Genomic DNA, 26,235 nt, shown 5'->3' with positions numbered 1-26,235 from the left:
CTAATTTCACAATTCCGTAAACCAACCCAAATATTTTTTTAACCTCTTGTTTTATAATATCTTTGTATTTGTTTTACCATGACTATATTACTCATTGTATATCACAGCTGGTTTAAGTCTTGTTTCAGGGGTGGGGCTCTGTTAGGACATGGTTCCTAAAATATTTGATTTGGTAGGGGATCCGTGTGTGTTCTGCCCTCTACTTGTTCTGCCTGTTATCTGTATAATCATAAAGAATGCCACAAAAAAAGATGTTGTCAATGGTACAGCTGTAGAACTTTTTGAGGATCTGAGGGCCCATGACAAATCTTTTGTGCCTCCTGAGGGGAAGAGGCATTGTCGTGCCGTCTTCACAACTGTGTTGGTGTGTTTGGACCGTCCGAACTGGAACTTGAAGCTCTCAACTGTCTCCACTCCAGTCCAGTAGATGTGAATGGTGGTGTGCTCGGCCCTTCTTTTCCTGTAGTCCACGATCAGCTCCTCTGTCTTGCTGAGGTTGAGGGAGAGGTTGTTGTCCTGGCACCATACTGCCAGGTCTCTGACCTCCTCCCTGTAGACTGTCTCATCATCATCGGTGAGAGGGTCTAGCACCTTTATGTTGTCAGAAAACTTAATGATGGTGTTGGAGCTGTTTGCGGCCATGCAGTAATGGGTGAATAGGGAGTACAGAAGGGGGCTAAGTACGCACCCCGAGAGGCCCCCCGTGTTGAGGGTCAGTGTGGAGGATGTGGTATTGCCTACCCTCACCACTTGGGGGCGGCTGGTCAGAAATTCCAGTATCCAATTGCAGAGGGAGGTGTTTAATCCCAGGGTCCTTAGCTTAGTGATGAGCTTGGAGGGCACTATGGTGTTGAATGCTGAGCCGCAGTCAAGGAACAAAATTCTCATGAAGGTGTTCCATTTGTCCAGGTGGGAAAGGGCAGTGTGGAGTGCAATAGCAATTGCATCATCTTTGGATCGCTTGGGATCTCTCATCATAACCAAGAAGACTCAAGGCTGTAATTGTTGCCAATGGTGCTTCAACAAAGTACTGAGTAAAGGGTCTGAATACTTATGTAAATGTGATATTTCGTTTTTTATTTGTAATAAATGTGCAAACATTTCTAAAACCCTGTTTTTGCTTTGTCATTGTGGGGTAGTGTGTGTAGATTGATGAGGAATAAATATTATTTAATCAATTTTGGATAACATTTGGAAAAAGTGATGGGGTCTGAATAATTTCTGAATGCACTGTATATACTATATATATATATATATATATATATATATATATATATATATTCTGGACTCTGACATTGCTCGTTCTGATATTTCTATAAATATATTTATATTCCGAACTCTGACATTGCTAAAGTTGCCAGAGGGAACCTTGGTGTGTGTGTGTGTGTGTGCAGTAATGGCTGTTATGTTCCTCCAAAGGACCACAGTCCGTGTCTCAAAGCACTGGCCTTTATTGCCTGTCCTGTCTGCTCTGTGGGTGTGTGACTTCGCCTCCAAGGACCACATTCATTTACCACTTTATAGTGTATAGTGTAGCCTAGGCATAGCCAATCTTCCCCGCACTGACAGTGGCAGCTTCCACTTGAACCACAGACTTTGAAATGACTCGGTTTTCCCAGCCACACCATAATTTCAACAACAAAAATGTTTTACGAAAAAAGGCAAATTAAAACATTTGAAAAACGATATACTAACCAAAATTTTACTGGGTAGAAATATTAGAAATTTAAATATTCAATTATTCCATTTGAATGAGTGTATTAGATCATTAGACTGATAAGCGTTACATGGACCAGGTAGCCTTAGCTATTTCTAAACTCCGCTCCTGCCACTTGCCTTATGTTGCGTTCATAACAAAGTGGGAGGGTGGTATTTAACATATACGACTGGGGAAAATCCGCTTGAACGCCCTCCAACTGGTAATTGCTAGTGGGAAACACGTCTATCATCCCTGAGCGCCAACTTCTCCCATATGCTGACCTCTGATGTACCCTACTAAGTAAATTACCTCTATAACAGCATTTTCTGCAGTTATATGCAACAAAACATTATTTATAAAAAGCTATCTATTAATATGGTTTTGAAAACTTTAATGTGTTTGCAAGCATGATAGCTGTACTTTCAGATATGGTTGACGCAGCTTGTTTGCCATTAGCCAATCTGTGTTCCTCAACGAGTTCAACGCACTTGAATGCAACAAACTGGTAATTATGATGTCTAGGGCCTGGAAGGCCAGGCCCTAGACATAAGCAACATAAGCGGTCGCTTAAGGCCCCCGGCCGCTAGGGGGGCTCCAACCAAATTGTTATTATGTGTAGACTTGCAGAAAATGTGCTTTAAAACCACAATATTTTCTCTATGACCCATGGCAGAATTTTTTATTTAAGACTTAAATTTGTTCTCTCCGCCGTCAAGAGGGAGACCACTAAAATGTTTTACCTGTGAGGTGGGGGGCCTCCAAACTAAATGTTGCTTAGGGTCCCCAAAAAGCTAGGGCCGTCCCTGCCACTTGGTTATGAAAGCAGCATTAGGCTAGGCCTACTGTTGTTTCAACAACATGCCTGACTCAGACCACGTTTAGCTGCAGGCAGCGTTCCCTTTGTTGTGGACGACCAACCCAGCAAATGCCTATTTCAGGTCAAAAATAACAAACATAAAACATCATTAAAGACAACATGGTCATGCACACACAGACACGTTTTAAGGTGCTACTTTATTACAAAAGTAAAAACTTGAGACTGATATTTTATGAATGATTATAAAACATTTACAATCTTTTGCACATTTTCACATTATGTTATATTATATTGTTTTCCACGTTAAAACCCTGTGTCATCTTAAAACCAAAATACAACATAGGCCACAGCGCTGCCACTCACACAGACCCATAAACCAATTATTGGAAAATATTAGAATTAATATAGGGGATAACACTTCTGCTCCACTACATGCGTCATCAATGTGACGTTCTACCTGCTACACAGAAACCAACCAAAATCAACTTTATTTCTCATTATTTCAATTCACAAGATAGGTTGAAAGAGAGCGTCAGCCATTGAGAATTGAACATCAGCGATTCTTGAAAAGTAGGCAAGCTCATCATTGCTCCAACGTAAAACCCCAACATTTGTGATAACCATCAATATATCCACTAACATCAAGTCTTTCAGCATACAACCAATAACAAGTGAAATAGTTCTGTATGACATCAAAACAACAATATTTCACATAATACCATTTGCCTCAAAATGTAGGCTATTCATGTGAGCGTGTCTTTGTCAGATATGTTTGTGCTAAACTGAGAGGCAAAAATAAATAAATTGATGCACAATACATTATTTGCGATAATATGCATTTTCAAAATATATTTTAAAGTACCGTTTAGCTTTTATTTGGTCCTGGTCCGTCCCTGTCTTTGTCAATTTAGTCTGTGCTAAACGGGTTGAATGAAAAGTTTGTGAATTTCCTCTGGAGACTAGCAGTGGCAGTGCTGGATGACAAAAGATATGTTCCAAAAGCTGCTTAAATCATCTCAGCTGTTAGTCATTGGTCATATCACATACACCAATACAACTGCACTATTGATGTTGAAAGCATGCAGGGTCGGCATGACCCCCAGGCAGTCCCTCTACCCCTCCACCCCCATATCTCTCCCTTGGTCCCTCAGAAGAAGCAACATCAAAGGCCCATCTCTAACAGCACAGAGAGGAGAGGAGAAAAGAGAGAGGAGATAAGAGAGGAAAAAGAGAGAGAGGATAATATAGGGAGTAGAACCAGAGTGTGCTTCCTCCCTCCTACTGGCAACCTCCTGACAGTTTCATAATTTGGAGCATGGAGAGAGGAAGGTCTCTCTCTCTCTCTCTCTCTCTGTCTCTCTCTCTGTCTCTCTCTCTCTCTCTCTCTCTGGCTCTCTCTCTCTCTCTCTCTCTCCCTCTCTCTCTCTCTCTCTCTCTCGCTCTCTGTCTCTCTCTCTCTCTCTCTCTCTCTGGCTCTCTCTCTCTCTCTCTCTCAGCCCCAAATGGAATGTTATTTTTTTTCTCCCATGACAAAACAGGAAGACAGAAAACAAACATTAGGAAATAAATAAAGTACTACAATATTTTGTTTTTTCATTTGGTCAAAAACATGCATTATGTTTCAAGCAGGAAAATTGCACCAACAGCATTAAACACAGTACAAGTAGCGTCTCCATGGCAGTGGCATAAGCTAGTTAAACACAATAGGTAAACATTTTTTTTTTTTTACATAAACAGTGCATTAAGAAAATACAGAATGCATTTCATGAGATGTATTTCATAGTAAACCTATACACACCTATACATCTTATAGAACTACATTTTCCACACGCTCTCCTAACGTTAGATGGCCTAACACATACTGCTGTTATTCATCCCTCATATACCTCTCTGTCCCTGAGCAGTTTGTGTCCCTCTTTACCTTTTGACTTGAAAACACCCCTTTATTAAACCCTAATGTCACTGTTTTTCTTCTTCATCATACATCACATTTCCCCCAAGAGCTACATGGGAAGGAGCTTGTTTACAATAGAACAGAACTTTCAGCACAAGCTGGGGGGGCTTCCAAAAGACGCTCACTGGTCATTTTATGCCCAACTTTATTTTCTTTGGATTCCAACCCCTCAATGGCTGTTCCAACCGACAGACAGACTGCGGCCCAGAGTGCAGCAGTAGAGTCCTGGCATTGACTTCAGCCTGTGAAGCGAATCAGGGCCCTGCTACACAAACGCCCTTCACTACAGTAACTACACGAAACCGCCAATAGCCTTACAACTCTCCAAGACTCCATTACCTTGGCCATAAAATAAAATGTTAGCAACGCCCCATAGGTCCTGGGCAGAGATTGTGAAATCGGTTGCCTTTCTCCTTCAGAGAAAGATCTACCCAGCCCACGCCGTGTCCCTGACCCGTTGGCTTTGCCCTGTGTATCTCTGCCAAGATTGTGTATGTCTGTGTGTGTGTGTGTGTGTGTTTTGCCATGCAAATAACATTATTTTAAGCTCCAGGAGTTTTGAAAACAAAGAATGTGAATAACAACTTACAATAAATTTAATCTGACTAAAGTATAGCCAAATCAGTACTCTTTATGACAGCTCACCCCAAAATTCTCCTTAGACGGTGCCAATCACCCCCATTCATTTGAGAATAAGGCTCTACACCACAGAACCTGTGTTATTTGGATTCCACTCGACATTAGACCACTTTTGAGATGTGAAAAGGGAAGACTTAGGTGTCGGGTCAAACTGTCACTATAAGTGTGTCAGTTGTTGCTCTTTGTCAGTCACTGTGGTTAAAGCTCAGTGGTTCTGGATGGAATTAACAGTGTGAGGCAGCCTGAGGCGGACCACTGCTTCACTTGAACTGTGTCACTACTGACAACAAGAACAAGGCCATTTTACCCTGCCCTATCAACCGGCTGAGCTCAATACAACGTTACAAGATGAACATCAGAGTCAGAAAGTTGGTCAAGATCTCCCAGCATATAACTCTGATACATGTACTTCAGATGTATAGTGAGTGATTGTTGTATGACACTTTCATCCAAAGACCCTTCCAGTTACAAGACATCTTCAGTGTGTGTATCTGTGGTTAGGGGCAACTTCTACCTTGAATACCAAGGAGAAAAAGTGTACAGGAGAGTGGTGGGTTGGAGCCAAGCTCGCCTCCTCCAGGTCAGAGCATGTTAACGTCCACGTACCGTATAGACCTAGGCTACATGTCCGATTTTTTTCTCAAAGTCAAACTATATCTGCCCTGCCCGGCAACAGAGAGAGGACCTGTTTGATATGTTTGCTTAAGGAGAGCTAATCACAGCCAATCTCCCAGACTCCCATCTGCTTCTATTACATAATTCCCAGCACAAGGTATGTGTATGTGTGTGTGCTTGTGTGTGTGTGTGTCTGTATGTGTTTGTGTTTAATCCTTCCATGAGTCTCTGAGGCTTGGATTTAAACTTGTTAAAATCAGTAATATAGTCAAACCCTTTTTACCACCAGTGACGTCCTCGGTAATGTCATCAGGGGGTTGGAACTTAGAAGTGAAGACATCCTGGAGTCTACACACTTCTTCTCTCTGTCATCTTTGTGAGAATGTGTGTTTTCATACACAACAATGTTTGCGTACGGTGTGTGTGTGTGCATGTGTGTCTGTTATTGTGTGTTATCATGTTATTTTGGGGGATTGTGTGTCGCTCTGTACACAAGCCATGCTTTATTAACGGTACCATATTTATACAAAAATAAATCTATATGTAAAATGTGACACAAATGGTAAGGTAAGGTGAACAGTGACACAGTTCATAACATGATGCTCAGTCTGGTCTGGTTGGGACCTGTTTGAGTCTGGCTGAGAGGGTGCAGTCCAGACTGGCTCTGCGGTAAAGCTCAGAGACGTAGGGTAGATTGGGTTCCTTTGAGTCCAGTGGTGTAAATGAGAGGGAACCCCTCAGGTTGTCCTGTGTGGCTCAGTTGGAAGAGCATGGTGTTTGCAATGCCATGGTTGTGGGTTCAATTCCCATGGGGGACCAGTAAGAACATGTATGCATTCACTGCTGTAAGTTGCTCTACGGTGTACAAGAGTGTCTGATAAATGACTTGAGCTGTAACCCTTGAACCGGGGCTCCTATCCAAGGTTCAACTAGCCTGGAACCCCTATATGGGCTTCCCCAGTCAGTACCATGCCCACCACTGGTTGGGTCTGGTGCCTGACCCTGGGTTGAGATACTGTTTAAACCTGGTGTTAGAATGCATAACATTTGCTGCTTGATTTCAGCACTTGTTCTCATTGCTATAGAGCAGGTTTTCCAAAAGTCGGTCCTGGGGCCCCCCTGGGGGCTTTGGTATTTCCCCTAGCACTACACAGCTGATTCAAATAATAAAAGCTTGATGATGAGTTGGTTATTTGAATCAGCTGTGTAGTGAAACGGCAAAAACCAAAACGTGCACCCAGGGGGGCCCCAGAAACCAAAATGTGAACCCAGGGGGGCCCCAGAAACCAAAACGTGCACCCAGGGGGGCTCCAGAAACGAGTTAGGGAAACCCTGCTATGGAGTATCACAGTACGAGTCATAATACCCATAACACTTAGAGGTCAAACAGGGGAATGGTTCCAATTGTTTTTCTACCATACATTTCCCCATAGGAGTTTTTAGAAATACTTGAAATAAGGGCTGTGTTTCGTGTAAGTTTTGATAAGTGTGTAAATCTCTATGGACAAGGTGAATTCTATCCATATATTTAACTGTATTTCTCCCCCAAAAATGAAATTGTAATTAGTTGCTAATTTGGCTACCATAAAGAACTACAAAGGCATTGATGATGTGGACGAGACTGCCCAATTGAGGCAAAGGTAAGAATCTCTGGATTTACTATCTAATGTTAGCTAAATGTAGTATGGAATAAATTGGCTAATTTCTTTAAATGGACAATTCTGTGAACTGTCTGGTGCAATATTTAAATTGACTCAATACCTGTTAGCAAAGGTGTCAGCTAGAGATGACACACATTTGGTTTGGTGCAGGAGATTGCATGGATTTGTTTTGTTTTTTAATGCTAATTAGCATTTTAGAATCTGAGAGTAAATAGAGACTAATATATTGGTAAAATTCCCCTTGTACGAGATGAACATTTACATGTCACGCCAGGGCAAGCCTACATGAAACAAAGCCCTTATTTTAAGTGTTTCTAACATCTCCTATGGGAAAACTTTATGGGAGAAAAACGATTGGAACCATTTCCCTGTTTGAACGCTAGGTTTTATGGGTATTATGACACCTCCACTGTGGGGCTCTATGTACATTGCTTCCAGTCACTTTCATAGCGTAAAGAAGGTGTAGACAGGGTCAGAAGAACCCAAACAGGTCAGAACCCAGCCCAGTGTGTGTGGGTGTGTGTGTGTGTGTGTGTGTGTGTGTGTGTGTGTGTGTGTGTGTGTGTGTGTGTGTGTGTGAGCCAGTGTCTCTCAGCTACAGGCCAGTGACATACATCTCCATCCCGTCGTTGAAGGTGAAGATGGTGGTGGTGCTGGCACTGTTGGCCCCCTGTTTCACATCGCTTATGGTCTCATAGAAGTTCTCTCCCCCAGGCAAGGCCCTAGATGGAGGGGCCGGGGGGCATGCAGGAGGTCCCTGGGGGCATGGGGCCTCTGGAGACGATGCTCCCTGCTGAGGAGGCTTCTTCCTGGGCTTTAGTGTAGCGTTCGCCCCCAGCGCACCGTTATTGGTTCCTGCCCATTCACGTTTCCGGTGGGAGTCGATAGTGGCGTACGCCGGGTCCGACTCGGCCACCACACAGGGGGGGCAGGACCTGTCACCGATGGGCTCGTAGCAGGGCTCCTCATGGGATCGGGCCTGGCCACCCTGGATCCCCCGACCGCCACCCCATGCCCCGTTCCCTCCCTCATTCCCTCCTGCTCCTCCTCCCCTACCTCCTCCATTCTTCCCCCCAGAGCAGTGGTTGCGGGGGAGGGTCTTGGCTGCGCTGTGGTCTGGGGAAGGTTTCTTCTTCTGTGGTTTACACACGGTGGAGTAGGTTTCTGTGATCTGAAGATGAGACAGAGAGAGGGAGAGACACTTAGCTATCACATATAGTACAACTGTTGATGTTGTGGCTACACACATCTTACACATGCAGACTTGTTCAACAGGGAGAAGGCTATAACACAGCTTAAACAGTCTCACTTACCATACATGGAAATAAAGGACAATATGACCGACCACAATGATTTACTTAAGTTTAGTAATTTATTGTCCCAAATTGTCTTTTTTAATTATATATGCAGTGTATTCCGAAAGTATTCAGACCCCTTGAATTTTTTCCACATTTTGTTACGTTACAGCCTTATTCTAAAATGGATTAAATAGTTGTGTTCCTAATCAATCTACACACAATCTACACACAATCTACACACAATCTACACACAATACTCCCATAATGACAAAGCAAATGGATCTATAAAAAAACTGAAATATCACATTTACATAAGTATTCAGAACCTTTACTCAGTGCTTTGTTGAAGCACCTTTGGCAGCTATTACAGCCTCGAGTCTTCTTGGGTATGACGCTATAAGCTTGGGACACCTGTATTTGGGGAGTTTCTCCCATTCTTCTCTGCAGATCCTCTCAAGCTCTTTCAGGTTGGATGGGGAGCATCGCTGCACAGCTATTTTCAGATCTCTCCAGAGATGTTCGATTGGGTTCAAGTCCGGGCTCTGGCTGGGCCACTCAAGAGACTTGTCCCGAAGCCCCTCTTGTGTTGTCTTGGCTGTGTGCATAGGGTCATTGTCCTGTTGAAAGGTGAACCTTCGCCCCAGTCTTAGGTCCTGAGCTCTCTATAGAAGGTTTTCATCAAGGATCTCCCTGTACTTTTCTCTGTTCATCTGTCCCTCGATCCTGACTATTCGCACAGATGCTGCCGCTGAAAAACATCCCCACAGCATGATGCTGCCACCACCATGCTTCTCTGTAGGGATGGTGCCAGGTTTGATCAATTGAAACAGGATTTACCTGATCTAAATTCCGAGTCTCATAGCAAAGGGTCTGAATACTTAAGTAAATAAGGTATTTCTGTTTCTTATTTGTAATACATTTGCACACATTTCTAAAAAACATTTTTTTGCTTTTTATTATGGGGTATTGTGTGTAGATTGATGAATAAAGCTGTAACGTAACAACAAGTGGAAAAAGTGAAGGGGTCTGAATACTTTCCGAATGCACTGTACTCTGTACTCTCATGCCAAAAGTTTAACACTGTAGGAAAATCCCTTGTGGTCTGAGAGAGCTAAAGAATGAGAGCGAAATGGAGAACGATAGGTAAAGAGAGAGATATGGAGAACGATAGGTAAAGAGAGAGATATGGAGAACGATAGGTAAAGAGAGAGATATGGAGAACGATAGGTAAAGAGAGAGTGAGCTGTTTGCTCAGCAAGCATTTCTCATGAGCAGTAGAGCAGAGGTGCCAGTGAACATGGAAGACACCCATGACCATATCCCAAAATCCTTTGGGACACTTCTCTCCTAATAAAACTATGACACAGGAATGCCATGGAGGTCACAACGTCAGTTAAATGAAATGCCTCTGCAAGGTTCTATACATGCCATATGGTTGTGAAAATGTTAAAGACTTCAAGAGCTCTAGTAGTTACACTCACTCACTCACTCACTCACTCAATCACAATCAAACTCTCACTCACTCACTCACTCACTCACTCACTCACTCACTCACTCACTCAATCAATCACAATCAAACTTTCACTCAATCACTCACTCAATCACAAACTCTCACTCACTCACTCAATCACAAACTCTCACTCACTCACTCACTCACTCACTCACTCACTCACTCACTCACTCACTCACTCATTGAGAAGCATGTTTTAGTGTTTTGGCTGGCATACAGATCCCTGACACACACCATTCTATTTTCTCCACTACTTGTCCGGGCTGACTGTGGTGAAATGTAACTGGTTTATCCTGTGGTTAGGTAACTCTGCCACTCAACCCAGCCACAGCACACAGCAGGCTGATAACACAGTTTACTCTAGCTGATCCTGCCTGGGAAAAATGGGTCAGGTTACTGCACTGTGCAAGTAGTGTCAACACATATACACACAGGCCTTGCATACTTTAGGTGCAGGCTGACACACAGACAGACAGTCACGAGGGCAATAAAAACCTCACCATGTCATCAAAGGCACCAAGCCTGCTGTACGTTTCACATGTAGAATACTAGTGTTGAATTGAGCATAAAGTGCATTCGGAAAGTATTCAGACCTTTTTCCACATTTAGTTACGTTGTAGCCTTATTTTTTTATATTTTTTTTATTCACCTTTACTTAACCAGGTAGGCTAGTTGAGAACAAGTTCTCATTTACAACTGCGACCTGGCCAAGATAATGCAAAGCAGTGCGTCACAAACAACAACACAGAGTTACACATGGAATAAACAAACATACAGTCAATAATACAATAGAAAAAGTCTATATACAGTGTGTGCAAATGAGGTAAGATAAGGGAGGTAAGGCAATAAATAGGCCATAGTGGCAAAATAATTACAATATAGCAATTAAACACTGGAGTGATAGATGTGCAGAAGATGAGTGTGCAAGTAGAGATACTAAGGTGCAAAATAAAATAAATAAATAACAGTATGGGGATAAGGTAGTGGATGGGCTATTTACAGATGGGCTATGCACAGGTGCAGTGATCTGTGAGATGCTCTGAAGGCTGGTGCTTAAAGCTAGTGAGGGAGATATGAGTCTCCAGCTTCAGTGATTTTTGCAGTTCGTTCCAGTCATTGGCAACAGAGAACTGGAAGGGAAGGAGGAATTGGCTTTGGGGGTGACCAGTGAAATATACCTGCTGGAGCGCATGCCAAGGGTAGGTGCTCCTCTGGTGACCAGTGAGCTGAGACAAGGCGGGGCTTTACCTAGCAAAGACTTATAGATAACCTGGAGCCAGTGGGTTTGGTTGACGAATATGAAGCGAGGGCCAGCCAACGAGAGCATACAGGTCTGTGGTGGGTAGTATATGGGGCTTTGGTGAAAAAACGGATGGCACTGTGATAGACTGCATCCAATTTGCTGAGTAGAATGTTGGAGGCTATTTTGTAAACGACATCGCCGAAGTCAAGGTTTGGTAGGATAGTCAGTTTATGAGGGTATGTTTGGCAGCATGAGTGAAGGAGGCGTTGTTCCGATTCTAGATTTAATTTTGGATTGGAGATGCTTAATGTGAGTCTGGAAGGAGAGTTTACAGTCTAACCAGACACCTAGATATTTGTAGTTGTCCACATATTCTAAGTCAGAACCGTCCAAAGTAGTGATGCTGGACGTGCGGACAGGTGTGGGCAGCAATCAGTTGAAGAGCATACATTTAGTTTTAGTTGCATTTAAGAGCAGTTGGAGGCCACGGAAGGAGAGTTGTATGGCATTGAAGCTCGTCTGGAGGTTGGTTAACACAGTGTCCAAAGAAGGGCCAGATGTATACAGAATGGTGTCGCCTGCGTAGAGGTGGATCAGAGAATCACCAGCAGCAAGAGCGACATCATTGATGTATACAGAGAAAAGAGTCGGCCCGAGAATTGAACCCTGTGGCGCCAGAGGTCCGGACAACAGGCCCTCTGATTTGACACACTGAACTCTGTCTGAGAAGTAGTTGGTGAACCAGGTGAGGCAGTCATTTGAGAAACCAAGGCTGTTGAGTCTGCCAATAAGAATGTGGTGATTGAAAGAGTCGAAAGCCTTGGCCAGGTCAATGAATACGGCTGCACAGTACTGTCTCTCATCGATGGTGGTTATGATGTCGTTTAGGACCTTGAGCGTGGCTGAGGTGCACCCATGGCCAGCTCAGAAACCAGATTGCATAGTGGAGAAGGTACGGTGGGATTCGAAATAGTCGGTGATCTGTTTGTTAACTTGTCTTTCGAAGATTTTAGAAAGGCAGGGCAAGTTGGATATAGGTCTATAACAGTTTGGGTCTAGAGTGTCTCCCCCTATCAAGAGGGGGGTGACCGCGGCAGCTTTCCAATCTTTGGGGATCTCAGACGACACAAAAGAGAGGTTGAACAGGCTAGTAATAGGGGTTACAACAATTTCGGCAGATAATTTTTAGAAAGAGTACAAATAAAGTAAAATAAAAGAACAACAAAAAAAAGATCTGTCAGTTACAGTGCACTTCATACCTTCATCATCATATCATCATATTAGTTACATTGACAATTTGAATTAGACCTTTTCCAAGTACGAAACCCATTTTCCCAGTATTCTTGACCTCTCTCCTGTTGAGTTCTTAAAGGTCATACGCTCCATGTGGTCTATTTCTTCTACAATGTCTATCCATTGTGTCACTGTGGGAGGGTCTTTTTGTAGCCATTTCCTAGTGACAGCCTTTTTACTGGCTGCCAGTAGGACCTTCAAGAGGTACTTTTCTCTATTGTGTAAGTTATCAGGTATTTCACCCATGTACAAAGAAATTCATGTTTGTTCTATGTCAAATTCCATAATTTTTCCAATGTTAGATCTTATTTCTCCCCAGTAAGTTTCGATTGCGGGGCAAGTCCAAAAGATATGAGAGTGGTCCGCCCTCAATAGACCGCATTCTCTCCAACAAGGGTGTAGTGAGCCAGTCTGTTTTGATTTCAGTTTAGGTGTTATGAAGAAACGTATTACATTCTTCCAACAGAATTCTCTCCATGACCTTGAGTTGGTGGAGCTTTGTTGAGTCTCTAATATGTTCAACCATGTTTCATCAGTTATTTCAATGTTAAGTTCCTCCTCCCATTTCTTTTTAATAGAGTTTGTAGAATGTTTCTTTGAGGATTGAATACCCAAGTAGAGATTTGAAATAGTTTTTTTGTTACTCCCCAAGTTGTAAGCGTTAGTGAATACTTGGATTAATTTTGGAGGTGCTCGAGGGTCAATCACTTTTATCTCCCTTAAGAAATAGTGTCGAACTTGTAGGTCTGTAAAAATCTTGTTATCCAAGCCATGTTTTTTACTTAGGTCCTGGAAGTTATCTAGGTCCCCATTCCTTATAATTGTACTGAATGATGTGATGCCTTTCTGCATCCATTGTTTAAACCTGCTGTCCTGAGTTGCAGGGATGAAGCTGGGGTCGTATGCGTGCCAACTCAGCAGTTTGATCTCTCTGTCTAAATTATTTTTCTTAACTACCCTAAACCATGTCTTCAGAGAGAACTTAATCCACTGATTTTGTCTATTGTATATTTCTTTGACCATGTCCTTATTTCCCAAAACTGACTGTGTGGGTATCTCTGTCAAAGTAGTCTCCATGTCTTTCCATTTGGATTCGTATTCTGGATTGCACCAACACACCAGAGGTCTCAATTGAGCTGACACATAATAATCTTTTAGGTTTGGTAAGGCCATACCCCCACAGTTTTTTGGTAACTGTAATGTTGTATATCTAGTTATTGGTCTCTTACTGTTCCAGATAAACCTTGATATCCGTTTATCCCATTCCCTAAACTGTTTAGGCGGGATTTCTATGGGCAGTGATTAGAACAAATACAGTAACCTTGGCAGGATGTTCATATTGATTGTTTCAATTCTACTACTAAGATCTAAGGGAAATGAATTCCACCTGTCTAGGTCATCATATATTTTCTTGTTAATGTGATCGTAATTCATGCAATAAAGTTTGGGTGTATCTTTTGGTAAATTTACTCCCAGATATTTAATGGATGAGGAGGTCCAGGTGAAGTTATACCTACTCTTCAGCTCTTCCTGTGGGGTATAATTATATACTAGGGCTTGGGTCTTGTGTACGTTAAGCACATTCCCTGAATATGTTCCAAATGTTTGTAAAACATCCATCAATCTAGGTACACTTGAGCCTGGGTCTTCAAGGAATAACAGAACGTCATCAGCATACATGCATATCTTATGTTCACTGCCTCTTATTGTTATTCCCTCTCAAGTTGGGTCCTGTCTTATTGCCTGTGCTAATGGTTCGAGGTACAAGGAGAAGAGCGTGGGTGAAAGATTACAGCCTTGTCTTGCCCCTCGCTCTAATTTTATCGTTTGTGTCAAATGTCCATTTATCTTTATTCTAGCGGTCGAACATGAATACAGTGTTTTGATGCACTGTATCACTTCTTTGTTGAAACCAAATCTTTCCATAACTTGGAATAGGTAATCCCATCTCACTGAATCAAATGATTTTTCTGCATCTAGGCTGATTAATATTGCACTTGTCTTATTCTGAGTAATGTGGTTCATGACATGTAGTGTTCTCCTTATATTGTCCTGTGTCTGCCTATTTTGTATGAAACCAGTTTGATCTCCGTCAATCAATTCTGGGATTATGTTCTCCATTCTTTTGGCTATTATTGATGCATATAGTTTATAATCTGTGTTAAGAATTGTGATAGGTCTATATGAACTGCATTCTTTCTCATCTTTACCCTTTTCTGGGATTACTGATATGATGACCTCTCTCCATGATGGTGGGAGACCCCCCTCCCTCAGAGTTCAGTTAAAATAGGCCTTAAGTAGAGGTGCTAATTGTTCTCTGAAGGTCTTGAACCATTCTGAAGGGAAGCCATCAGTGCCTGGAGACTTGTTGACTTTTTGTTGAGATATTGCTTTATTAATTTCTTCGGTGGATATTTCTAAAGTTAGTCTATCATTTTGCTCTGTCCCAATTGAGGGGAGATCAAGTGAGTTCAAAAAGTGCTCTATTGTCTGTGCATCTGCCTTCTCTGGTTGCTTGTACAGATTTGTTTAATATGATTCAAATGCATTCTGTATTTCATCTCATTTGCATGTGATCTTTTTTGTTTTGGGGTCTTTTATTTTGAAAATTGTATTGTGTGCTGGTTGTTTCCTGAGTCTCATGCTAGTAATTTGGTTGCCTTTGCGCCTGCTTCATAATATCGTCGTTTCAGGAACCTAAGCTTTTTCTCTACTTCTTCTCTATAAATCTGGTCAATTTCCTGTTTTACCTTTTGAATGTCTCGTAATATAAGAGGGTCTTTGTATTGACGATGAGATCGTTCTAAGTTTCTTGGGGTTTCCTGTAATTTCAGCCGTTTCTGTGCTTTAACCTTTTTCTTGAGAGATGATGTGGCTATGATCTTCCCTCTAATAACCGCCTTAGCTGCATCCCACAATATAGCAGGAGATACTTCCCCATTATCATTATTCTCCAGATAGATGTTCAATTCTGTCTTTATTGATTCCTTGAATGCTGGATCATTCAGCATGCATGTATTAAGTCTCCATATAGTATTTCTTTGTTTGCTATCAAGGTGTAGAGTAAGGTAAACTCCATTATGATCTGATAAGTCACTCTGCCCGATCCTACAATCCTTAAGCCTGTTTCTATCTGCACTGTACATGAAAAAGTAGTCTAACCTGGAGTATTCAGTGTGGCGGGCTGAGTAAAAAGTATATTCCTTATCGGTCTTGTGGGTGTCATGCCATACATCGAGCAGTCCTAGATCCTGCAGTATCCTATTGATCTTTTTGGCAACTAGGCTCATTTTCCTATTTTGGTTTGTGCTGTCCAATTTTGAGTTTAGAATTGTGTTAAAGTCCCCTCCACAGATAAGAGTGCCAGTGGTTTCTGTGGTAATTAAATCAAACACCTTCCCGTAGAAGACCATGTCACTCCCTGGGGGTGCGTATACATGAAATAATGTAACTTCCTGGTTTTCCAGTTTACATTTAACAAGTATAAATCTACCCTCCTTGTCTTTTATTTCTGACATAAACTCAAAATTAACTGAATTTGGGATCAAGATTGCAACTCCCCTTCTACCCATTTTGTAAGAAGAAAAAAAAGTGTTCCTATATCCCATTTTCTTGAGTTTCTCGTGTTCAGGTGTGGATAAGTGAGTTTCCTGCCACAATAGTATGTCAACTCTCTCCCGTTTCATCTTTGCTATTACCTTACTTCTCTTGATGTTACTCCCCAGTCTGTTTACATTGAGACTTATGACCTTATATTCCCGATGATGCATTGATATAAATAAAAAACCCTGTGCACCATATCTGCCTGCTTATCATGAACCTAAAAATGAACGACAAATCAAGAACCATAATAAGAGAAAAGCACTTTTAAAGAATAACCAGGCATCCTCTACTGACGGACTCAATATCCTTCCAGGATACCCGGCCAGGTCGATTAGAAAGGCCAGCTCACTGAAGTGTCTTAGGGAGCGTTTGACAGAGATGAGGGGTGGTCTGTACTTAAAATGGATGAAGACATTTTTCAACCTAAAAACAATATCCCATAATGTTTGCAAATGTATAAAAACACCAAAATCAGAAATACATTATTTACATAAATATTCAAACCCTTTGCCATGAGACTCGAAATTGAGCTCAGGTGCATCCTGTTTCCATTGATCATCCTTGAGATGTTTCTACAACTTGATTGGAGTCCACCTTTTGTAAATTCAAATGATTGGACATGATTTGGAAAGACACATACCTGTCTATATAAGGTCTCACAGATGACAGTGCATGTCAGAGCAAAAACCAAGCGATGAGGTCAAAGTAATTGTCTGTGGAGCTCCGAGACAGGATTGTGTCGAAGGATACCAAAAAATTTCTGCAGCACTGAAGGTCCCCAAGAACACAGTGGCCTCCATCATTCTTAAATGGAAGTTTGGAACCACCAAGACACTTCCTAGAGTTGGCCGCTCGGCCAAACTGAGCAATCAGGGGAGAAGGGCCTTGGTCAGGGAGGTGACCAAGAACCCGATTCTCACTCTGATAGAGCAGATGTGTTGTTACCTACCCTTACCACCTGGGGGCGGCCCGTCAGGAAGTCCAGGATCCAGGTGCAGAGGGAGGTGTTGAGTCCCAGGGTCCTTAGCTTAGTGATGAGCTTTGAGGACACTATGGTGTTGGACACTGAGCTGTAGTCAATGAATAGCATTCTCACATAGGGGTTTCTTTTGTCCAGGTGGGAAAGGGCAGTGTGGAGTGCAATAGAGAGTGCATCATCTGTGTATCTGTTAGGGCGGTATGCAAATTGGAGTGGGTCTAGGGTTTCTGGAATAATGGTGTTGATATGAGCCATGACCAGCCTTTCAAAGCACTTCATGGCTACAGAAATGAGTGCTACGGGTCGGTAGTCATTTAGGCAGGTTACCTTGGTGTACTTGGGCACAGGGACTATGGTGGTCTGCTTGAAACATGTTGGTGTTACAGACTCGGTCAGGGACAGGTGAAAATGTCAGTGAAGACACTTGCCAGTTGGTCAGCGCATGCTCGGAGTACACATCCTGGTAATCTGGTGAAGCATGGTGGTGGCAGCATCATGCTGAGGGAATGTTTTTCAGCGGCAGCGTCTGGGAGACTAGTCAAGATCGAGAATTATAAAGAGCTAAGTATAAAGAGATCCTTGATGAAAACTTGCTCCAGAGCGCTCAGGACTTTAGACTGGGGCGAAGGTTCACCTTCCAACAGGACAATGAACCTAAGCACACAGCCAAGACAACACAAGAGTGGCTTCGGAACAAGTCTCTGAATGTCCTTGAGTGGCCCAGCTAGAGCCCGGACTTGAACCTGATCGAACATCTCTGGAGAGACCTGAAAATAGCTGTACAGCGATGCTACCCTTCCAACCTGACAGAGCTTGAGAGGATCTGCAGAGAAGAATGGGAGAAACTCCCCCAAATACAGGTGTGCCAAGCTTGTAACGTCATACCCAAGAAGACTGGAGGCTGTAATCGCTGCCAATGGTGCTTCAACAAAGTACTGTGTAAAGGGTCTGAATACTTATGTAAATTTGATATTTCAGTTTTTTTTAAATACATTTGCTAACATTTCTAAAAATCTGTTTTCCTTTCTCATTACAGGGTGTAGATTGATGAGGGGTAAAACACTATTTAATACATTTTAGAATAAGGTTGTAACGTAACAAAATGTGGAAAAAGTGAAGGGGTCTGAATACTTTCGGAATACACTGTATATTTTTTATACTCTGAAAAACCTCATACAAGAGAAGATTAACAAAAAGAGTTCCTCTTTTCATAAGATTCAACATGAAATCTCTCTCTCGTCTCTCGCTCACTGTCTTTCTCTATCTCTCTCTCTTCCTGACAGACTTCGAGCCACACGTATATACCCTGCCCCCACAAATCTGTGGTGATCTTTTTTGATAAACAAAGACCCTACCAGCGCTGTGTGTGGGCTCTGTGCAGTCATTCTGTATGTGTATGTTTGTGTGTGTGCGTGTGTGTGTGAATGTGTGCATGCACATGCGCTCTGCAGCGTTTTCAGCAGAGGAAGGAAGTCGAAGTCACAAGACGATGGGGGTTTCAGAACTTCAGTTGTTGAGGAAGCTTGTATGGTATTTTTTAAATATTTTTAAAATTCTCCTCCTCCTCTTATCCTTGTCTCTAAGATACTGTTCATATGTCTGCTCTCTGTGTGTGACAGAACTATTAACTTGGTATCAAAACTCATTTTGAGATATCTTACATATCGTATTTGTGTTATTTTGTGGATATCAGAAAATACGTAGTGAGTTCCAGAATGTTTTGTCTGCATTATGTATGTTAGGGGGTAAGACCACGTTTACGAGATCTGATTGGTTGAGAGCAGGCCAGCGCCTACCAAAGGCAAGTAGAGGAGTGGAGGAGCGAGAGGAGAGGGAGGAGTGGAGGAGCGAGAGGAGAGGGAGGAGTGGAGGAGCGAGAGAAGGAGGAGTGGAGGGTAGTGGTGGAAATTCAACTGACACACTCCAGAGTATACTAGGGTGTGTCTGAACAACAGAGAGAACTCAGAGTGAACAAGAACATTATTAAAGAGAAAAAGGGATTAATAACTGTTCATTTTGTTTCATAGATGATTTTATAGCTAATATATTCAAACTACGCAAGAAAAAAATACATGAAAGAGGGATTAAGGGGGAAGACGAGAGAAAGGGAAAGACAGAGACAAACAGTAAGAGATAAAGAGAGTGAAAGATTTAGTGATTGAGGGAGAAAGAGGGAGAGAAACCACTTAAACTCTGCTCACAGCCACACAGCAACAGGAGGCAGCGGCTCAAACCTGTCTTATACCCAGAGACAAGGAGTTAACCAGCTCATCAGCTGCTTTTTCCTGACTCGGGAGCTAAACTACAGCCTGGTCACAAGTAGCCTGCTTCTGCTGCACTCTCCTCATAACATCCTGTACACTATGTATGGACAGAGGATGACTCAGTGTCTTCCTGTTACATTCAGTTTAACAGAGGCAGGGGGATGTTAAATGTCAATAAAGTCTATATATGTGGAAACCTAAAAGAAGGAAATGAAAATGATCTGGAAATAAATGGAAAAACGTGCAATACGGACTCCCCTGGGGGACATTTGTAGATGACCTATGTTACCCATTCAGAAAAAGAGTTTAAGTCAAGTTAGAACCTGTCTATTTAGGTGAACATGGAAGAACGTGGCCCTCCGAGTTTAATCCTGAACCCCACCCTGAAGCTAAAACAAACAGTCAACACAAACTAACAATCCCCAGACCACTGGTCACTCCCTTAAGACACGGACACAACGGCAGCGTTTGCTGGACGAGAGTACATAGGACCTCTGAACACATTGCCAGCCATAGTTTTCAAACTGATTCTATATATAGCGGGGTGGTCCCTCAAACACACCGTGCTGAACGAACGGCAGACAAACATCAAATCAACATTTGGTCGGTGTGGGTGGAGAGAGAGACACATTCACAGCCCAGTAAACTGTACAACTGTCACACCCTGATCTGTTTCACCTGTCTTTGTGTTTGTCTCAACCCCCTCCAGGTGTCACCCATCTTCCCCATTATCCCCAATGTACTTCTACCTGTGTTCTCTGTTTGTCTGTTGCCAATTTGTTTTGTTTCGTCAAGCCTACCAGCGTTTTTTCCCGAGCTCCTGGCTGTCTCTAGTTCCTGTTTTCTAGCTTTCCTGGTTTTTGACAATTCTGCCTGAATTGACCCTGAGCCTGTCTGCCGTTCTGTAACTTCAGACACTGCTCTGGACTACTGACCTCTGTCTGCCCGTGACCTGTTTTTAAATCTAAATCTAAATCCATAGACTTCCCAACAAACTTCAGGCCCTCAAATTTTAAAAAGGAAGCGGATCAGATGGTATCCTAAATGAGATGCTCATATTCACTTGTGCAAAATGTAAATGGGCTACATTAAAACTGTTTAATTTGAGCCTGAGTGTAGGTTATTTTCCTGACATCTGGAACCGAGGACTCATAACCCTAATATTTAAGGAAGGACACAAATTTGATCCAAACAATTACAGAGGCATTTGTGTGAATGGTAACCTGGGGAAGGTTTTCTGTAATATAAATGTGAGAGTTCTAAACTTCCTTAATAAACACAATGTCCTGGGTAAAAACCAAAGTGGATTTATACCAAAACATAGCACAACCGATCGTATTTACACCCTAAACACCCTGATAGATAAACATGTCCACCAAAATAATACCAACTTTTATGCTGTCTTTATTGACTTTCAAAAATTATTTGATACTATTTGGCATACAGGATTGTTCACAAAGTTATTGAAAGTGGTGTTAGGGGTAAAACATATTACATAATTAAATAAATACGTGTAGCATCAAAATTGGCAAAAAAACAACAGAATTCTTTAACCAGGAATGGGGCCTTTGCCAGGGTTGCAATCTATGCCCTGCGCGCTTCAATATTTACGTCAATGAATTGGCCATTTTAGAAAAATCCTCAGCCATTGGTGTTAGTCTCCACAATTCATAGGTTGAATGCATACGCATCTTCACAGATGACCTGTGCCTGCTGTCACCCTCAGCACATGGCCTACAGCAGAGTTTGGACCAGCTAGAACAGTACTGCCAGACCCGGGCCCTGGGAGTAAACACCAAAAACACTAAAATAATGATGTTGCAGAAAATATCCAGATCTAAGGGAATTAGACCAAAGTTCTCAATTGGTACAACATAAAAAGAGTACTGCACACACTACAATTACTTAAAAATAAGCTCAACTGGACACCTAAATGAGGCAGTGAATGAACTGAGACAGAAAGCACGGAAGCATTCTATGCCTGTCCCAAAATTAAGTAAAGCTTTGACTATGTACAGACTCAGTGAGCATAGCCTTGCTATTGAGAAATGCCGCCATAGGCAGACCTGTCTCTCAAGAGAAGACAGGCTATGTGCACAATGCCCACAAAATGAGATGGGAAACTGAGATGCACTTCCTAACCTCCTGCCAAATGTTTGAAAATTTAGACACACATATTTCCCTCAGATTACACAGACTCACAAATATTTTTTTTTATTTTTTTAATAAACTCTCATATCTATTGGGTGAATTACCACCGGGTCCATCACAGCATCAAGATTTGTGACCTGGGGGCCTCCCGGGTGGCGTAGAGGTTAAGGGCGCTGTACTGCAGCGTCAGCTGTGCCACTAGAGACTCTGGGTTAGCGCCCAGGCTCTGTCATAACCGGCCGCGACTGGGAGGTCCGTGGGGCGACGCACAATTGTCCGGGTTAGGGAGGGGTTGGCCGGTAGGGATATCCTTGTCTCATCGCGCACCAGCGACTCCTGTGGCGGGCTGGGTGCAGTGCGCGCTAACCAAGGTTGCCAGGTGCACGGTGTTTCCTCCGACACATTGGTGCGGCTTGCTTCCGGGTTGCATGCGCGCTGTGTTAAGAAGCAGTGCGGCTTGGTTGGGTTCTGTATCGGAGGACGCATGACTTTCAACCTTTGTCTCTCCCGAGCCCGTACGGGAGTTGTAGCGATGAGAAAAGATAGTAGCTACTAAAAAAATTGGATACCACGAAATTGGGGAGAAAACGGGGTAAAAGAAAAAAGAAAAAAAAGAAAAAAAAGATTGTGACCTGTTGCCACAAGAAAAGGGCAACCAGGAAAAACAAACACCATTGTAAATACAACCCAAATTTATGTTGATTTATTTTCTCTTTTGTACTTTAACTATTTGCACATCATTACAACACTGTATATAGACATAAAATGACAATTTAAATGTCTTTATTATTTTGTAACTTAATGTTTACTGTTCATTTTTATTGTTTATTTCACTTTTGTTTATTATCTATTTCACTTGCTTTGGCAATGTAAACATATGTTTCGCATGCCAATAAAGCCCTTAAATTGAATTGAATTGAGAGAGAGAGAGAGATAGGGAGGGAGGGGTTGCTTTACCCTCCTGACTCCAGACTGTCTCATTTCAAGAGACCCTCTCAAGTATCCCATAACTCCTCATGTCAATCATTCCAATTACTTCTGGTCTGGAAGCGAGCGAAAAGTGGAACTGGCCAGAAGTAGTGCACTACATGAGGAATGGGGTGTCACTTGGTGCTATAGTTTGACTGATATGTTAGAGCTAAGGGTCAGGGTGTAGAGGTTATGGGTTATGGGTCGACCCCCATATTGGGGTTCCACATGGCTGTAACCTGACCCTGCAGTTTAACCACAGACCAGGCCCCTGACCCAGTTTGACTCAGGAAGACATGGACGTCAAAGGTTGTCTGTGTTATGATGGCACGGCCAATCAAAGAGGAGCTCTCTTGGTAAACATGACCCCCTCTGTCACAATTCACACATAAAGTTAACCAGACCTGGGTTCAAATACACGTGTATTTGAGTATTTGTTATTTAAATACATGTTTTCTGTGTATTTTAGTATATTTGCCCGGTCGGTCTCTCAGACCTTGTATGTGCGTGTTCCTCTGGTCTTTTAGTGGTTCCAAAGGTCAAAACCAAAGCATTTGGTCAGTCACTATCGTCTTGGCCTTTGGAATAGCCTGCCAGAGAATCTGAGGGCCTCAGAAACTGTAGACATTTTTAAGAAACCTTAGGATAGATATTTTTAGCCATGCTTTTACACTGAACAAAAATATAAACGCAACATGTAAAGTGTTGGTCCAATGTTTCATGAGCTGAAATAAAAGATCCCAGAAAAGTTTTACATGCACAAAAAGCATATTTCTCTCAAATGTTTTGCACAAATTTGTTTACATCCCTGTTAGTGCTCATTTCTACTTTGCCAAGATAATCTACCTGACAGGTGTGGCATATCAAGAAGCTGATTAAACAGCATGATATTTACACATGTGCACCTTGTACTGGGGACAATAAAAGGCCCCTCCAACATGTGCAGTTTTGTCAGACAACACAATGCCACAGATGTCTCAAGTTTTGTTGGAGCGTGCAATTGGCATGCTGACTGCAGGAACGTCCACCAGAGCTTTTGCCAAAGAATTTAATGTTAATTTCTCTACCATAAGCCGCATCCAATGTCGTTTTAGAGAATTTAGCAGTACGTCCAACCGGCCTCACAACCGCAGACCACGTGTATGGTGTCATGTGAGTGAGCGTTTTGCTGAGGTCAACATTGTGAACAGAGTGCCCAATGGTGGTGGTGGGGTTATGGTATGGGTAGGCATAAGCTACGTACCACAAACACAACTATTTATTTGATCTCATTCTATATAAATAGAATACATTTGTCTCTTTATTGTATTCTTGTCTATCTTCATTTTGTTATTTGTATAGAAAACTTGTGTTTGCCTTTTATTCTTTTCTTTCTTTCAGCACTTTGAAATGCATCCTCTGTAGACGTGCTACATACATAAAGATTGATTGATTGAAATGCATCCTCTGTAGACGTGCTACATACATAAAGATTGATTGAAATGCATCCTCTGTAGACGTGCTACATACATAAAGATTGATTGATTGAAATGCATCCTCTGTAGACGTGCTACATACATAAAGATTGATTGAAATGCATCCTCTGTAGACGTGCTACATACATAAAGATTGATTGATTGAAATGCATCCTCTGTAGACGTGCTACATACATAAAGATTGATTGATTGAAATGCATCCTCTGTAGACGTGCTACATACATAAAGATTGATTGATTGAAATGCATCCTCTGTAGACGTGCTACATACATAAAGATTGATTGATTGAAATGCATCCTCTGTAGACGTGCTACATACATAAAGATTGATTGATTGAAATGCATCCTCTGTAGATGTGCTACATACATAAAGATTGATTGATTGAAATGCATCCTCTGTAGACGTGCTACATACATAAAGATTGATTGATTGAAATGCATCCTCTGTAGATGTGCTACATACATAAAGATTGATTGATTGAAATGCATCCTCTGTAGATGTGCTACATACATAAAGATTGATTGATTGAAATGCATCCTCTGTAGATGTGCTACATACATAAAGATTGATTGATTGAAATGCATCCTCTGTAGACGTGCTACATACATAAAGATTGATTGATTGAAATGCATCCTCTGTAGACGTGCTACATACATAAAGATTGATTGATTGAAATGCATCCTCTGTAGACGTGCTACATACATAAAGATTGATTGAAATGCATCCTCTGTAGACGTGCTACATACATAAAGATTGATTGATTGAAATGCATCCTCTGTAGACGTGCTACATACATAAAGATTGATTGAAATGCATCCTCTGTAGACGTGCTACATACATAAAGATTGATTGATTGAAATGCATCCTCTGTAGACGTGCTACATACATAAAGATTGATTGATTGAAATGCATCCTCTGTAGACGTGCTACATACATAAAGATTGATTGATTGAAATGCATCCTCTGTAGACGTGCTACATACATAAAGATTGATTGATTGAAATGCATCCTCTGTAGACGTGCTACATACATAAAGATTGATTGAAATGCATCCTCTGTAGACGTGCTACATACATAAAGATTGATTGATTGAAATGCATCCTCTGTAGACGTGCTACATACATAAAGATTGATTGAAATGCATCCTCTGTAGACGTGCTACATACATAAAGATTGATTGATTGAAATGCATCCTCTGTAGACGTGCTACATACATAAAGATTGATTGATTGAAATGCATCCTCTGTAGACGTGCTACATACATAAAGATTGATTGATTGAAATGCATCCTCTGTAGACGTGCTACATACATAGATTGATTGATTGAAATGCATCCTCTGTAGACGTGCTACATACATAAAGATTGATTGATTGAAATGCATCCTCTGTAGACGTGCTACATACATAAAGATTGATTGATTGAAATGCATCCTCTGTAGACGTGCTACATACATAAAGATTGATTGATTGAAATGCATCCTCTGTAGACGTGCTACATACATAAAGATTGATTGATTGAAATGCATCCTCTGTAGACGTGCTACATACATAAAGATTGATTGAAATGCATCCTCTGTAGACGTGCTACATACATAAAGATTGATTGATTGAAATGCATCCTCTGTAGACGTGCTACATACATAAAGATTGATTGATTGAAATGCATCCTCTGTAGACGTGCTACATACATAAAGATTGATTGATTGAAATGCATCCTCTGTAGACGTGCTACATACATAAAGATTGATTGATTGAAATGCATCCTCTGTAGACGTGCTACATACATAAAGATTGATTGATTGAAATGCATCCTCTGTAGATGTGCTACATACATAAAGATTGATTGATTGAAATGCATCCTCTGTAGACGTGCTACATACATAAAGATTGATTGATTGAAATGCATCCTCTGTAGACGTGCTACATACATAAAGATTGATTGATTGAAATGCATCCTCTGTAGATGTGCTACATACATAAAGATTGATTGATTGAAATGCATCCTCTGTAGACGTGCTACATACATAAAGATTGATTGATTGAAATGCATCCTCTGTAGACGTGC

At 41.8% G+C, this 26,235-nt stretch overlaps 1 protein-coding gene across 2 annotated transcripts in view; it reads right to left on the bottom strand.

The window, feature by feature from the left end:
- Window positions 1-2,679: 2,679 nt before the first annotated feature.
- Window positions 2,680-26,235, bottom strand: part of LOC110491140 — a 106,198-nt gene continuing 82,642 nt past the window's right edge. For both annotated transcript variants that reach the window (XM_036947510.1, XM_036947511.1), the window contains one exon: window positions 2,680-8,556. In XM_036947510.1, the coding sequence (XP_036803405.1) occupies window positions 7,981-8,556 (576 nt within the window). In that variant the 3' untranslated portion in view covers window positions 2,680-7,980. The remainder of the gene's footprint in view (window positions 8,557-26,235) is intronic.

This window comes from Oncorhynchus mykiss, chromosome 16, assembly GCF_013265735.2.
Source record: "Oncorhynchus mykiss isolate Arlee chromosome 16, USDA_OmykA_1.1, whole genome shotgun sequence".
Lineage (NCBI taxonomy): Eukaryota > Metazoa > Chordata > Actinopteri > Salmoniformes > Salmonidae > Oncorhynchus > Oncorhynchus mykiss.
The sequence above is the reverse complement of the archived record's forward strand: the minus strand, read 5'-3'. Positions and strand labels throughout refer to the sequence as shown.